We start from the raw sequence: 16,842 nt of genomic DNA on the forward strand, positions 1-16,842 counted from the left end.
CGCAGGTAATGTTAATGTTTGTAAAGGAAACTTCTGCAAGGGGGAATTCAGAGACGTATTCCTTACAAAACTGTGATGAACAAAGGAAATTGACTTGGCCAGTTATGAGGAGAAAAGGGAAAAGAAGCAATGATTTTCTCTAAAAATAACAGACAGCTTATGACATTATCCTTGGAGAAATCACAACATGAAATAACACTGCATTCTGATGTACTTAAAGTCGTCCAGAGTTGAATCCACTTGGCCCCTAAGCAGATCCCTTTGGAAAGAAAGGCACATTAATGACATCCATTCATTTCATTCATCAGTTTATTCGGTGAAAAGTGTTGTTTCTGAAAGGTCAGATTTAAAGATATTACCTGAAGTCATCAACTGAAATGCTTTTCTGAACCAACTGTAAAAGAATGCATATATTATAGGGTTCATGGCTGAATTTATAAAGCCCAGCCATGCTAATGTTTCAACCACGACTGTTGGTATTGAGTTACCTATAAAAGGATTAGTAAAGACACAGACAAACAATGGAGTCCAACAAGAAAGAAAAGCCCCCATTACAATAGCCAGTGTTTTAGTGGCCTTGGTCTGACTTTTGTTAGACTTTTTTACTGGGTTCACACCGCCTGCATTCTTTATGCTCTTAAACTGTCTCTGTGCCACCAGGAAAATCTTCAGATAAACTCCAAGCAGTATTATTGCTGGCAAGTAAAAGGACAAAACAGTTGAAGCTGTGCTTGAAAGTTTGCCTTGAATCAAAGCACATCGTCCTTCACACACAAAATTGTTATAGTAAAACTCCTCAATTCCTAAAATATTTAATTTCAAGAAAATCATTCCAAAGCCCAAGATGGGAGAAACAGTCCAGCAGAGAAAAATCATGATCAGCACAACATTAGTAGATATTCTTGTTCTGTAAAGCAGAGGGTGGCAAACAGCATAATATCGATCAACAGAAATGAACGACAGATTTATGATTGATGCTGTAATCAGCATAACATCAAAACTCAAGCTGACTTTACAGAAGAATTCACCAAAATACCAACAAGACTCTACATATCGAATCATACGAGGAAACATGACCACTATCCCTAAGAGAAAGTCAGACATAGCCAGAGATAAAATCAGGTAGTTGGTTGGAGTATGGAGCTGCTTAAAATAAGCGATAGAGAAAGTGACCAGAAAGTTTCCACACACTGTTAGAATGATTACGACCACGAGAATGAAGTAAAGAGTGACACGTAGGGGCATGGGAGAGTTTTTCTTCAAGCATGAATTGTTTCTGGACTCAAAGCAGAATTCTGGCTCCATCTGTTTGAAAAGATGAAGAATTTATAAAACAGTTATGGATCAACATGAGAGAGACAGCTTTACTGACAGTCACATTTTCAATCTGTTAAACACAATCACCAGACCTTATACATCCTTTAGTCCAACAATAGATACATCCTGAAAAATGCTAAGTAATGTCATGTCATATGGTCAGTAAAACCAACAGTAAAAACATTTAAAGAACTAATATGTTAATAAAGTATCATAGCATAAGATTACAATAATTCATTTAAAAAGCCGATGGAAGTTGGGACAATTGACTTTTGATGTCTCTACCAGGCTAAATCCACAGCTAAACAGAAGCAGGTTCTGTCTCTTGAAATGAAATTATACTTAAAAGCAAATGAAACAGTCACATATTGTATTGTGCATAAGTTCACAAAAAACAGACATTTCTTGCAAAACTTTACCTGATGAAAAAGGGTATTTTTCTTGGGACAAAAATTCAGACTTAAAATTTGATCTGAGGAGCAGCAAAAGAAAAAAAGACAGTCTCAGCTCTCAGTTTGTTATTGTACATGATGTTGCAAACAGCCTCTACCTGTTCTGTAAAGCATGAAGTTCATTTATGCTCTGAATAATGATTTTTAGTCAGCCATCAGTTAGCTCATTCAAAAATTAACATTTTCAGACAACATTTGCTTCTAACACTATTCATAATTAATGCATGATCATTTGCTAGTTTGTATCATTATATATTTTTAAGCCTGTGAATTTCCTGTACTTACCTTCAGTAGTTATCAGGATAGTACAGCCGGCAGAGCAAGATATGCTACGTACATGGTTGGCTGTACTAAATGAGCTCTTTGTCTCTGTGGCCAGTAAAGTCAGAGTTAAATAAAAGACCTTCAGGGAGTGAGGCTGGACAATCTGTCCCAGCAGACAGAGAAAAACAAGACAGCACAGATGAATTTTCCTCCTCAATTTAACTAGAAGTTCAAACACAACTAAAAGTTTTAATGATAACTCTTAAAGTTTGACAAGTTACAGACAGGATTTGACTGATGCGTGTACAGACTAAATGCCTGAATTATCATGATTTAAAACTAAAATGAGTTGGTCAAAAGTTAATTATGTTCTTGTCTTTTTTGTCAACAAACCAAAACGATGTGATTGACGAAAAGATCAACAGAAATTTTATTTCTAGTAGTTTATGTAGACTTGTGAAACTGTATCTGATTGATTTGTACCATGATTGAAAATCTGTTAATGAAACAAAATCATTTTTGTATTTCTGTAAACATCTCGTTTGTATTTTGTAGTTGCCAGATCCTATCCTCAAGTTCACAGGCTCTGTAGATTGGATGCTATTGTTTTTGCTGTTTGCACAAGTTCAGCAACCAGGAAAAGCAGCACTATTCTTCACTTGCCCTGAATCTCTGCCTGCTGGTGACAAACTTGAGTACCAGCATGAATCCCTGTAACAGTTTTGTGCATACTAACCTACAGCTACCATCACAGTCAGCAGTCATCTGAGGCCTTTGTTTCAAAGTAAGTGACTCATACCCCAAGAATCATACTATGGTTTACTGGCTTTACCTTTCCCTAAGAAATGTCTTGATGACCCACCATAAGTTTATGTTAAGAATTGTTGTTTGACAGTAAGGAGAAAGTCAGAGAGAGGTTCATTGGGGTATATATCCCTCACCAGAGTGCCAAATCTGGAGGCTGTTAATCATAAAATCAGTTATTAGTTTGGCATCACAATTTGATCATGAGGGGTTACAATAAATCAGTCCAGAAATTAACCCCAGCACACACTTGTCCACGTACGTGGCAAACTTTCCATTATGCTGGAAGGAGTACAGTGTTTTTTTATCCAGAAAGCTGCTGTTTGTGGCTCACTCAGGAAAAGAAGCTTTTCTATGCTAGGAAAACCATTTTTAACATTAATTAAGACCTGACTATGACAGAAACTGGTCAGAAATACTTAGACTTGTTAAAATCAAATGAAACAATATATATAGTTCTGTCCCCATCTCTCTGGAAAATCCTGGCATCTCCATCAGCCTGTCTCTTTCTGGACAATGCATTTGCTGAACATGCAACTATACTTGCCTGGGGTGCACCGTGTACTCTGCAGCGCATTCTTTTCATCATATTACTCATTGCTGTAAATTTTGTTCAATGTACCACATTTAAATCATTTATTGTATCATATTAACATTTTCCTTTGCTTTAATTACAAATAGTTAATAAAAGATGGGTGAACATGTGTATTAGAAAAATTGTAAATATGTAAATCAGTGTTTTCCAAAATTATCCATGTTTTCCAAAATTTTTGGTATATGTCTGGTCCACATCATGTTACATCACATTCCTGTATTTGTGCTCCTTCATTTGCATTTGTGCCACACTTTGGCCCACCTTATCCTTCCATGCCAGGGCCAGGGAAGCATGCCATGCCCAAGCACCAGTGCATATGGGCTCCATGCACAACAGTGTGTGACGTATTCCCGGTGAAAAATAACATGGCCTGACGACTTCCGCCCAATGATATATGCCAAGCCAAAATGGAGCCTACTGTCAACATAAACAGTCCTGTACTACGTTTGCCAGTTTCGGTGTTTTTTTTTCTTGCAATTGTCGTTTGCGGTTACTCTTTATCATAATGGCATCCAAACGTGATAAAATTACGTTTCAAAGACGGTTTAAAAGCACTTCTTGGCATGCTGTGTGCCTCAATGTACATTTTTCGCTAATTTTATTTGAAATTTTATTTGAATTCTGCCATCATACACTGTTCTCTTCTGTGTTCAATCTTACGAGCAGAAGTTTGTGAGCAGCCCAATGTCAAATGCGGAAGTGATGCGTGCATAGAGCCTATTCACATTGGTCAAACGTACTAGACTTTGGGCTTAAATGCACCCAGGCACAATACGAATTGCCTCATGTGAGCGCACCCTAAAAGTTGCTCTCCATTGCTATAGCTTGGCACAACGCTATGATGTGCAAGCTGGTGCTGTATTAATATCTCTGTCAGGATAGATAGATCCAGTTTGATTTTCAAGGAGTGGCAGAGGCAAAGGCTCATTCTCACTGCTTATTTTCGCCACAGTACAATTCACTAAATTTTCGCAGTGAACACAAATGAAATGCATCCATATGGTGGCCAGGAAGTGGCCAGTCTGCAAAAGCCAGACACATTCCAAATGAAACAAAACAGTTCCAAGAAGAGAAATGCTTTCAACTTTAGAGAAGCAATCAAAAGTCCAAACAAACTTCAAAAAGGGAAACGCAGTGCAACTGATAAAACGTTCTCCAAGAATAAAAACAATTTCATGAATGGCAAACAAGCTCAAAATACGTAACCAATTCCAAACTCAAAACAATCGTAATCCAGAAGGTCCTTCAAGACCAAAAAAAAAAAAAAAAAAAACCTGCCTCCAAGGGTCTCTCTAACAGGAAGAGCGAGAGGGAGAGACAGATAGAAGAGAATACAAGCTGAGGACAGACTTGTGATTGTGTTTGAATCAGGACTTGGAGGGAAATCACTTAGTTGTACAGTAACGTAACATTTTCTACATTAATATATAAATGTACAGTGCTTAACAGATTTATTAGACTACAACCCAAAGTAAGGTTTATGCCATAGCTGCATCATGAAGTGCTTTAATGTGGACTCTTTCATTTTCAGTGAGCTCAATTACTCAGTAGACTCAATTACTAGGAAATCTTGGAGGGGGGCCAAATATTACATTACTGTATGTGGCCAAGGATATTCTAACTTGACACGCCAGATGGATGTGTTTCACACATCCATCTGGGAAAGCTTCAATGGGAAGCATTTGAGAAAAGGTAGAGGCTTTGAAAAAAACTCAGAGGGTGACTGGGTGAATGTTCTGTCACATTTCTACGGGCCAATCCGAGCAAAAAAACACGTGACGTAGCCACTATTGAGCTGCGCATGCGCAGCTACTGAGGAATAATGCAAAACATCGCGACTATAGACCTGTAAGTACTCAACTTTTGTCATTTTTGAAAACAACTCACTGCTGTTCTTTGTTCTTCTTTTAACAGAGAAATGTTGTCAAGTTCTGATAAAACTGGCGCTTTAGCAGCATCCACGCTAATCTCTCCCTTCTTAACTACACCAGCTCTTGCTGCTGCTTGTTATTGCCACAACTCTGCTGCGCCTGAAAGTACTGCCACTTGTCGCTGATTGGTCCTGTCACTTTCTAACGGGCCCAGACGGTTCAGATGGGAGCTTTGCAAGATGGATTCGCCAGTGAAAAACAAGGAAACAGGCGTATCCATTCTGCTACTCCCAAAAACACACTCAAACTCCAATGCCCACACGGGACCTTCTTCAACACCACCTTCAGAATTTACCACCAACAAAATGATTAATAAGCAGAAAGAAAACTAACAATATATGTAGACTGGGAAAGTTGCATGCATGTAGGCTGAATAGTTTAGTGGGTTACATCACTGACTTTGGTATGGGAGATCTACGGTTCTATGCCCAGTTAGTGCATGATCAATATCTGGCTTGGACCCTTGGGCAAGGTCCTTAACTCCTGGAACACCCGTCTACCCGTCAGATGTATGTCGCTTAGAATAAAGGGCGTCTGCCACATGACATTGAAATTGTAATTGCATGCCAGCAAATGGGACTGTTAATAGCAAGCAGGCTAACAATAGGTATGTATAACTACAATGTGTTTAATAATGTAAAAAATATATGTTCATATATTAATATAGAAAACATTACATTGCCTTAAAACGTACTGACTTCCCTCCAAATCGTGCTTCAAAACACAATCACAAGTTCGTCCTCAGCTCGTTCACTCTTCCACTTCTCTCTTCCTCTTGCTCTTCCTGCCAGAGCACTCCCTACAGGCAAGGAGCTTCTTGACGTTCCTGGTTTTGAAGTACATTTTGGATTAGGATTGTTTTGTGTTTGGATTTGTTTCTATATATGAATATATTTTCATAAAAAGTTAAAGCATTCCTCTCATTGCAGCCATTTTGTTTCATTTGCAGGCTGTTTTCACTTCCAAGCCACCATAGTTTCTGTTTGAAAAATAGAACACAATGAAACCCTGTCCAGTAGCCTACAGACAAATCCTGTGGCTGATTTGTGGACGCCGCAGTCTTGAGCAGCCGTCATTACTACTGTGGAAGTGCAGTGTAACCTGCCACTTGCTGGCTGTGACAGCAAGATGTTTTGAATAAACATGTTACAGAACCACTTGAGTACCGTTATCAGAGGGCTATGACTTCTGTTATATTTTACAGATTAAAGATATTTTACCCATGTCTAATATCTATTTCAGAAATAGAGTAAAAATGTGAATGTGGGTCCAGAGTTCATGCTCGACACTTGTCGCTGACGGACCTCCAGAATTTCACCCATATACAACAAATGGGCATTTAACAGCAATAAAACTGACAAAAGTACTGTGATCTAGTATGTCTGATAAGAGCAAGACTGGAGCCACTTATTTCTGTACAAAACCTGATCAGAGTCCAAAACAGTAGAAACCGAACAAAATTTTCCCAAGCTGTCCATCCTGTTTTCTGACACAGATTACACATGACCGGAATTTGAAAATGACGAAGAAAAGTCATTATTTTTTCATTTATTTTCATAAAACTTAAATAGAAACATCATTAAGTATGCTATCTGTTACTTTGCATATGCCTTTCGTTGCATTTCACATATTAAAAAACACGTAGCTTCATGTAAAATCCCGCTTAGCCCATAGCTCATTAGCCACCATTAGCAGCTACGAGACAGATATCCCCCACAGATAAGACCATTTCATGTTACGTCACATCTCTTTGCTTGTGCTCCTACATCTGCATACGTGCCACACCTAGGCCCACCTTGTCCTTCTGTGCCGGGTCCGTAAAAGAGTTCCATGCCCAAGCACAGAACAAGTGCCCTCACACTAGCCAAACATACTGGACTTCAGCCTCAAACGTGCCCAGGCACGGTAAGGATGGTCTAGTATGAGTGTGCCCTCAAAGAAAGTGAGGAGAAAAAGATGCCGTAAACAGCTGATTTCAGGTGCTTCTCTTCATCTGATTTCAAGCGGTTCATGTAAAGATTTTAATTGTGCTGGAGGCACTGTGCAGTTTGATGCATTTCGGGACTTTTTGTCTGTCTTTTAACGTCCAGAACAAAACAAGGCTTATGTTCTGTGACCTCATGGTTGATGTGTTGTTTCTTGTAGTGGTGGGAGTATAGATACTAAAGTATCGATATATCAATATTTACCAAGTACTCCTTTGGTATTACCCTTTAGCAAAGTATCGATACCAAATGAGTACTACATCTCACCACTGCTTCTCCGCCGAGTGCCTCCCTGCCTCTCTCTCTTCCAGACTGTTTTGGCTTGACTGCCAGTCCATGTCACGTGAATTTGGAGACCAATCAAACATGCCTAACCTGCTCGTCCGTGTCACATGGCTTTAAGGACCAATCGAACATGTCGATCCTGCTGTACCATGTGACTTTGAGGACCAATCATCAATGAATAACAGATTTCAGTAACTCCACTCGCTTGCATATGAAGTCATTTTATAGTCTGTGATGTGAACCTGGCTGTCTTTCTCACTCAATGTGGTCCCTAAGTAAATTTCAAAATTGTAAGAAAACATAAAAAAAGCTACTGAGACCACATGCCAATACCATAAAATGTATAAAGATCAAATTGTATAAACATAAAAAGATCAATATTTCTATGAAAATCTTTGATGACTTGTATTTCTTACATTTTTGTTTCAAAATAGTGAGTATAGATGGCTAATATAGCCCTTCTATCTGAATTTAAAATAAGAAAAGAAATTAGTTATGTTGTGGATATTTTAATTCTCTATACAAGTTTGTGCTATGAGTATAGTTTATAGTTTATAGTTACCTGCTTTGTTTTAATTAAATTTAAGTTTCTCCCTAAATGAAATGACCTGCATACGCCTTTTTAACTGCCTGAAATGTGTAACTTTTGAAAGTTTGCAAGTCCAATATTTTATTCTTTCTTCAAAAGTATCAGTATCAGTATCGATAAAATTACATCAAAAAATATCAGTATCGTATCGAATTGAAAAACATTGGTATCGCCCATCTCTAGTTTCTTGTTGCTCACAGCTGCAAACTGAGGGGCGGCAAAATTGCCTCTTGCCTAGAGCAGCCATTTGCACTCCCTGTGCCTGGGCAGAAGTGTAGCAAAAGTCATGTGTGTCAAGTTTTCTGAACCAAAAGAAAAAAAACTATGTCAACAATTACAAATTGTACTACACATTTGCAGATTTTTGCATAGATTTTTGGATTAGATTTTTTTTTTTTTAATATTTGGAAATCGTTATAAGCATTTGCACATCTGTACACATTTTTTAAAGTGTGCACACAATTGTGGATTTGTGAACACATTTGCAGATCTATCTATTTCAGATTAGTGTACAGATCTGTGTACACATTTGTAAATAGTTTCTTAAAAATAGTTGCTCCATAAAAAGTTCGCTTGTTTAGTTGAGAAGGAGTGCTAAAAGGTGTCTTATGGGCTGAGATTTGTGCCACTAGAAACTGAATTTGAATAATGATACTGAATTTGCATAGCATGATTTGAATTTGAATTTAATGTTTTGAAACTGCATTTAAGGTTTTGAAACTGAATTAATTTGCTTTGAAACTGAAATTTATTTGCTTTGAAATTAAATTTTTTTGCTTTGAAACTGTATTTTAGTCACGTGATCATTCAACTCTATATATTCCTTAAATTCAAAAAATAAAAACTGAAAAAATTAAAGAACTGCGAGTGCTGAACATACCTTAAAGAGAGATATATATTTTTTTTTTAATTACTGATATACTGATAAAAGCACCTTTGAAAAATGACAATATTATTACACTGGACCATTTAAAAATATTTTCATGGTACAGTGGAGCCTCACCTGATCATGACTGTAGGTCTCAGAAATCAATGCAGACCTGCGTCCCAAACCCACTTGCAAATGAACAAACTCTTCAGTGCCTTTAGGGGTGCACTCAAGCACTTTGGGCAACAGATAAGATGTTGTTTTAAGCTCTCTTCCTCTCATGAAGTTTTCAGAAGGCCCTTAAAGCACCAACGCTTTCCCCCTTGATCCAAATAGTCCAGGAAAAGACCTATGAGGAGATGTTATAATCAGATATAACACAATACAACTGTATATGATTGATAAATAATATATACATTTAAAAGCACCCTGAAAAAGAAAAAAGGGAAGAACCATCTGGACACTTGGTTGCTCATCTCTGCCCCTCTCATGACTCCTTCCCTGTCTATAAGAATAACACCATGTTAAGATGAGGCATCAAATAATGACGCTTACACTAGTCCGCATTTATATGAATAGGCTACAAAAACTTAAGAGGTCAAGTGATTGAATTGTTGTACATTAATCAATTTGTGTATGTTACTTGTTGTGTCTAGTTTCACAGCACCTGGGAGTCTCTTGGGTGGTCTGGGCACTGGGCCCAGCAGGGCTAGGGGAAGGTGTCATGTTTGTCAATAAATTTAGCAGATACCTGGCTGACCTGACACTTCTGAGCTGTCTCCCTGTGAAATGTACAACAATGAAGCAGTAAACTTAGTGATTTTTGTATTTTCAAACAGGGAACATCAAGATCTTTAATACCTCATCATCATACTTGGTTATCTCTGGCATACAAACATAGTATTTAAACATAGTATTTAAATACTAAGTAGCCTACATGTGTCAGCATAGTCCAGGGAGGTGGCTGTATGCAGGTTAGATTTAAAAACGTGTCAGTGTGCACAGCCTTAATTTCAGCAAGAGATTGTGGTAACCACACATAAAACGTTAAATTCACACAAGCCTGCTGCTCATATTGTGCCATCATGCTCAAAAATCACTATTTGTAATTTTGCACGCAAGGAAACAGGACAGACAGGCTGTCTGACAGCTGCAGTGCACCTGTTACTGAACAGGTAAGCATGAACAGGGGGAATGGCTGTCTGACAGCGCAGGGTTTCACATCGGTGACCGATTATACCTGAAAGGGATTTTTGCCAACCATCTGGGCATTTTACTTAATTTCATAAAAGTTTTCTCTCCGTGATCAATAAACTACAATAAACAATAAACAGTCTCCTCTGGCGGGGCGCGCTTCCCTTGTTACGCTCCGCCATCATTTAAAAGGTTCATTCATACACGCAGCACAGAATAGCAAAATAATAACTATTTTAAATGGCGTTAAGGTAACTTGGTTGTTTTAAAGGAACAATTTCCACCACCTTCCCCCAGCCAACTTCTACTTCAGTCAAGCTGGGCATTACATGCACTAGAGGAAAATACTGTAAGCTAGCTATCCCTGTCATATTGACTGATGCTGAACCATATTAGTGGCTAGTTCCAATAGCAACAGTAATGTTAGGACTTACATAGCACTTTTCTTCCTGTAAAGGATGATAAATACGAATAATTTTAAGTTTAATACAAACCTGATTATTGCATCTCTGGTCTCGAGACATCACTGAAAATGTGCCAGCTCTGTTCAGTTCTTCTTCCCATTGTATTTTTGACAGTCCCGCTCAGTTGAGAACTATCTGTGCTTGATTACTCTTCCTCACGGAAGTGGATGACGTACACGGTGTGCCACGCTTAACTAAAATTAAATTGTTGAACTGAAAATGAATTGAATGAACTGAAATTTAATTTTTTATTTTTGAATTTAAGGAATATAGAGAGTTGAATGCTCAAGTGACTAAAATACAGTTTCAAAGCAAAAAATAAATAAATTTCAAAGAAAATTAATTTCCGTTTCATTCATTTGGTTGCTTGGTCCACAGCATGAGAAAAACAACCAGGCTGTACACACAAGCATGTCATGATGATTTTGAACTAACACTAATTAAACATTTTTCCCCCCAGAAACTGCTGCCGATAGATGAATTCTTCCTCTTCCTGACATACCTGTCCACTGGCTGTACTCAAAGGGAGCTGGGCCATAGATTTAACACCCACAGAGCAACAGTCAGCCGAATCATCGTGACCAGGGCCAACTTCCTCTATAGCCTACTGGGCTTGGTCTGTACCATAGACTGTAGAAAGAATTGGACAAACCCCGTGTCACGTCAGTCGTCTGCTCACAATAGGCGGAGTAAAATGGCTTTTGAAGCCAATCCGTGGACGCTTCCATATTGAAATCGCGCTCTCAACCGAACTTTGGATCAACCTAACGGCCTGCCCACCAAGCGCGACTTCCTGTCAGCCTGCTAGCTAGCATTCCGGTTGACAGGAACGGAGCCTCTGCCTGCTGAGCTATCTGTCAATCAAATGAGACGCGCCAATCAGCGTGAAGTGAGGTTTATCCTACATATAATCCAAATGATCGTGGTAAAAAAAAATTCACCCCCCCATACAGTAGGAGCACAATAAGACACTAGCTAATGAGACACGTTTGGTCTTTTGAACGAGGCTGTAAACCAGTTTATTTTGTGTCTCAAAACCGGCTGTTTAACATGTGTGCGGTTGGAACTTCCGGTTTTCCTGCAGCCAGCCTCAAGTGGACAGTCACGGTGTAGCAATTTTTTGCACTTCCACATTGGCTTCATTTTTTTAGGACCGGAGGTTGCCGCTTGGTCTGTACGTGGATGTCTCCTGCAGCTGTAAAGGCTAGTCTTCCACGTGACTTTCATGGCACCTACAGCAACACGCAAGTGGTCCTTGACTGCACAGAGCTACGGTGTCAAACTCCTTCATCCCTGCTCCTTCAGAGAGAAGTCTTCTCCAAGTCCCACTGCACCTTCAAGGCCATGGTGGGAATGTCCCCTCATGGAGACCTGTCTTTTGTGTCGGCACTCTTTGAGGGTTCCATGAGTGACAAGGAGGTGTTTCGTCAGTCAGGGATTACATCACTCTCTTAATGCCTGCCATGGCCATCATGGTTGATAAGGGCTTCTTGGTGGATGACCTTGTACCTGGGACTGTTCATCGTCCTGCCTTCCTCTCCAAGAGGACACAAATGCTGGAGGTGGATGTTCTGAGGATGCAGTCCATTGCCTGTTTGAGAGTGTGTCACAGGGTGACTGTGTGTGGGTGTGTGTGGATGGTTGTGTGTATGTGTTTGTGTGGGGACACTTGTTCGTTTTTGGGCACAATTAGATGCATGTGTGGGTGGTGCTATTTCCTGGACCTTTTGTGGGGCTTAATACACACGTGGGCTTCTCACGCACCTGATGAAGCAGCAGGCGCTGAGTGGTGTGCCAGACTCTGTAGTGTTTTTAAAATGACACAGGTGATTCGGGGACACACGTAGGTGCACAGGAGAGCCGAGCGAGTGGACAAGGAAGACGCCACTTGAGACAGCAGATAACCCGTGGACAGACAGCCGGTTCATTTGCCTGGAATATGGCACTGGAAGTGGCGACAGGAGGGTCCACCAAAGTGTTCGGCTGAGTGGGGGAATGACTGGAGGCACGTGCACTTTACCCCAGCGGACCGCTGGAAAGAGGGAGAGACAGGCTACATGGGAAACTGGAGGGGTGAATGCACGCTTCACCCCTCCCTCAGTTAAGTCTCTCTCCTTGATTCTTTTGTTGTGATTTTAGACATAAAGTTGAGGAGCCCAGGCAGCAACAGCAGGATTTTATAAGCTTACTAGGGATGGGCCTTTTCTTTGTATTTTAACTGGATTGGTTTTCGTTTAGAATTTTGATTTGCACTGCACGTATTTTGCTTTGGTTGTTTTATCTACTTAGAAGTTTTGTTCACTTTGCTTTATTTTGATTTCTTAATTTTACACCAATTTGAGTATGTTAATTTAACTTCCCTTTTTATTTTGGAAAACACTGATAACTTGGCCCACCCTAGTTTTTAGATTAACTTATTTGAGACCCTGGGTGCAAAGACAGTTTTGTGGACATCTTGAGAAGTTCATTTTGATGCGGATAAAGCCGGAAGGCAACCGGAAACTGATCTGCCGATCTCTGGTGAAAATCAGAAGTACGTCATGAGCCTGCACAGCGCTTATTGCATCGTAGCTTCCCAGACCCCGAATGACAAAAATCACACATATTTGTTATTTATGATTCTAGGTCACGGTGCCTCTGACAGAGTATCCACATCAACCAATGAGATCAAACAGACGGTGTAGTGTTTCCAGCCAGATCATACGTACTTTCACTGCTCACAACCATGAACACTACTGTCAGGGCAGCCTGTTGTGATGGGACAGCAAAAGGGTATCAACAGATGTCTGTGTTTGTTTTTCTGAAGTCATGTGATCATCAGAGATCTTGGGCAGGCTTGGCAGGTGTAAGGTCACCAGTGATCTGATGGTCTGGCTGAGTTATCTAGTGTGTGCGTCCAGAGGATTAAAGATGAAAAATTGTTATAAATTGTCCTGATGTCCTGAAGATTGACACTCTTATTTGCATTAATTTTTCAATTATTATCCTGTAACTCAACTTCATTGTAAATGAGGGAAACCTCAATGATCCTCAAGATTTAAATAAAGGTTGATAATGATCAAAATACTCGAGTGTGGCTGGCCTTATGTTGACAACTGTGTGCATGAAAAGGGAAACATCAAAAATTTCTTTAAAAATGAGAGTGAAAGTTTTGGACATCTTTGGTGGAATCATCGCATGAAATTGCACTGCATTCTAACCTACTTGAAGTCGGCCAGAGTTGAAACCACAGGGCCTCTGAGCAGATGGATAGAAAGTCACATTGGCTACATGAATTTTTAAACATCTTGAAAGTAAAAAAAGAACTTTTCCTGAAACTGAAACTCTACATCAGTTTATTCGGTGAAAAGTGTTGTCTCTTAAAGGTTAGATTTAAAGATTTTTCCTGAGGTTATCAACCAAAATGCTTTTCTGAACCAACTATAAAAGAATGCATATATTATAGGGTTCATGGCTGAATTCAACAAGCCCAGCCATGCTAATGTTTCAATCATGTCTGTTTGTATTGAGTTACCTATTAAAGGATTAGTAAAGACACAGACAAACAATGGAGTCCAACAAAAAAGAAAAGCCCCCAGTACAATAGCCAGTGTTAGTGGCTTTAGTCTGGCTTCTGTTAGACTTTTTTACTGAGTTCACACCGCCTGCATTCTTTATGCTCTTAAACTGTCTCTGTGCCACCAGGAAAATCTTCAGATAAACTCCAAGCAGTATTACTGCTGGCAGGTAAAAGGAAACAATGGATGAGACTGTGCTGGAAAGTTTACCCTGAAAAAAAGCACATTGTCCTTCACACATAAAATGGTTGTAGTAAAATTCTTCAATTCCCAAAATATTGAACTTTGAGAAAATCATTCCAAAGCCCAAGATGGGAGAAACAGTCCAGCAGAGTAAAACCATGATCAACACAACATTAGTAGATATTCTTATTCTGTAAAGCAGAGGGTGGCAAACAGCATAGTATCGGTCAATAGAAATAAATGACAGATTTATGATTGATGCTGTAATCAGCATAACATCAAAACTCATGCAGACATTACAGAAGAATTCACCAAAATACCAACAAGACTCTACAAGACGAATCATAGCAGAAAACATGACTACTGTCCCAACAAGGAGGTCAGACATAGCCAGAGATAAAATCAGGTAGTTGGTTGGAGTATGGAGCTGCTTAAAATAAGCGATAGAGAAAGTGACCAGAAAGTTTCCACACACTGTTAGAATGATTATGACCATGAGAATGAAGTAAAGAGTGACACGTAGGGGCATGGGAGAGTTTTTCTTCAAGCATGAATTGTTTCTGGACTCAAAGCAGAATTCTGGCTCTATCTGTTTGAAAAGATGAAGAAGTTGGAAAACAGCCATGGATCAACATGAAAGAGACAGCTTTACTGACAGTCATATTTTTCAGTCTGTAAAATATTCAATCACCAGACCTCACACATCCTCTAGGCCAACAGGAAATATATGAAAAATGTTAGAATAAGTCTAAGTCCAATATTCATCAAAACCAACAGTATCTTGATTCAATTCCCTTAAATGTTTTTACTGTGTCAGTAGTGCCTTAGTAAGTGCCATATCATGAGGTTACAATTATTCATTTAAAAAGCTAATGGAAGTTGGGACAAGTGAGTTTTGATGTCACTACAAGGCTGAATCCACAGCTGAACAGAAGCAGGTCCTGTCTCTTGAAATGAAATTATACTCAAAAGGAGAAGAAACAGTCATGTTTTTATAGTGCATGTGCCCACAAAAAGAGCAAAATGTTGCACAAACATTACCTGATGAAAAAGATATCTATCTTGGGACAAAAATTCAGACTTAAATTTATGAGTAGCAGTAAAAGAAAAAACGGCTCAACTCTCAGTTTCTTTTGAATATGATGTTTCTGTAAACAACTCTGTAAAGCATTAAGTTTATTTTTGCTCTCACTAATGATGATTTTAAGTTGGCCATCTGGCAGCTCATTCTATTCAGTAAATATTTCCAGTCAACATTTATATCCAACACTATTCATACATGACCATTTGCTAGTTTCTATCACTATAAATATATAAGCCTGTGAATTTCCCATACTTACCTCCCGTATGGGAGTATGGTATGGTCAGCAGAGCAGAATTTCTCATGCAGTGGTTAGCTGTACTAAATGAGCTCTCTGGCAAGATAAGCCCAAGGTTAAATAGAAGACCTCAGGGGGTTAGCTTGGATGATCTGTCCCAGCAGACAGAAAAACAAGACTGCACAGGTGAATATTCCCCCCAGTTCAATCTTAAAACAAGTGAAAGTTATAATATAAATTTAGAAGTTCAGAGAAAGTTTGACATGTGACAAAGCAGATTTGATTGATTTGTGTACTCACTAAATGTCTCAAAATTTCCTGATTCAAATCCAAAATAAGTTGGCGAAAGGATATTCTTTGTTCTTTTTTGTCAACAAAATTGGTTTTAAAAAAGACCAAAACTAACATAGACATGTCTAGTAAAGTGGGCCACTGCACTTGGCAGCTGCCAACGCAGCTGAAAGGGGGTCAACGTCCCTTGCCTCCAGAGCCTCCAGAGCCTCCAGAGCATGGTGATGTGACCCCCACGCCCTTAAACTACATCGCATGAAAACACCTACAGAATGATCTGAGCAGGGGTAGTAAAAACCGTCAATCAGGTAGGTCGAAGGTTGGTGGTGGTGCTGAGGTGTTGATGACCTGTTCTCAACTTTTTCGGCTCAACTTGAGGCAGTCTTTCCAGGCGGGCGCCTGGAACGTAACCTCTCTTCAGGGGGACTCTCGCACACTTGCAATGTTGAGGGAGCGGGCTGGATGGCATGTTTTGCTGCTGCATCCTTGTCTGAACTGAGCTGAGAAAGCGTGGGTGAATGCACCTACTACTGGTCTGGCTGCACTGATAGGTGCCACACTAAAGGGATGGCAATGGCGGTTGTGAGCTAACTGGTTCCCTTGATATCGTGGTTAAGGCCTGTCAGTTTACTGCATGTAAGACTGACCCCTTCATTGGGCTGTCTTGTTTGTGCCAGTCTATGCTCAAACAGGGGCAAGTGAACTCTCTGCAAAGGAAGGGTTCTGCACCAGACTGAACTCTGT

At 39.6% G+C, this 16,842-nt stretch overlaps 1 protein-coding gene and 1 pseudogene across 1 annotated transcript; both read right to left on the minus strand.

Annotated features, from left to right (window-relative positions):
* Positions 1 to 309: 309 nt before the first annotated feature.
* LOC121522584 (trace amine-associated receptor 1-like) lies at positions 310 to 1,305 on the minus strand. Its single transcript, XM_041807119.1, has one exon. It carries the CDS (start codon positions 1,303 to 1,305, stop codon positions 310 to 312), a length of 996 nt encoding a protein of 331 aa, XP_041663053.1.
* A 12,802-nt stretch (positions 1,306 to 14,107) lies between these two features.
* LOC121522593 lies at positions 14,108 to 15,113 on the minus strand (annotated as a pseudogene).
* Between the last annotated feature and the right edge of the window lie 1,729 nt (positions 15,114 to 16,842).

This window comes from Cheilinus undulatus, linkage group 2 (genome assembly GCF_018320785.1).
Source record: "Cheilinus undulatus linkage group 2, ASM1832078v1, whole genome shotgun sequence".
Lineage (NCBI taxonomy): Eukaryota > Metazoa > Chordata > Actinopteri > Labriformes > Labridae > Cheilinus > Cheilinus undulatus.

Coding starts and splice junctions, on each gene's coding strand:
- LOC121522584 (XM_041807119.1), bottom strand. CDS start 1,305: ATGGAGCCAGAATTCTGCTTTGAGTCCAGAAACAATTCATGCTTGAAG.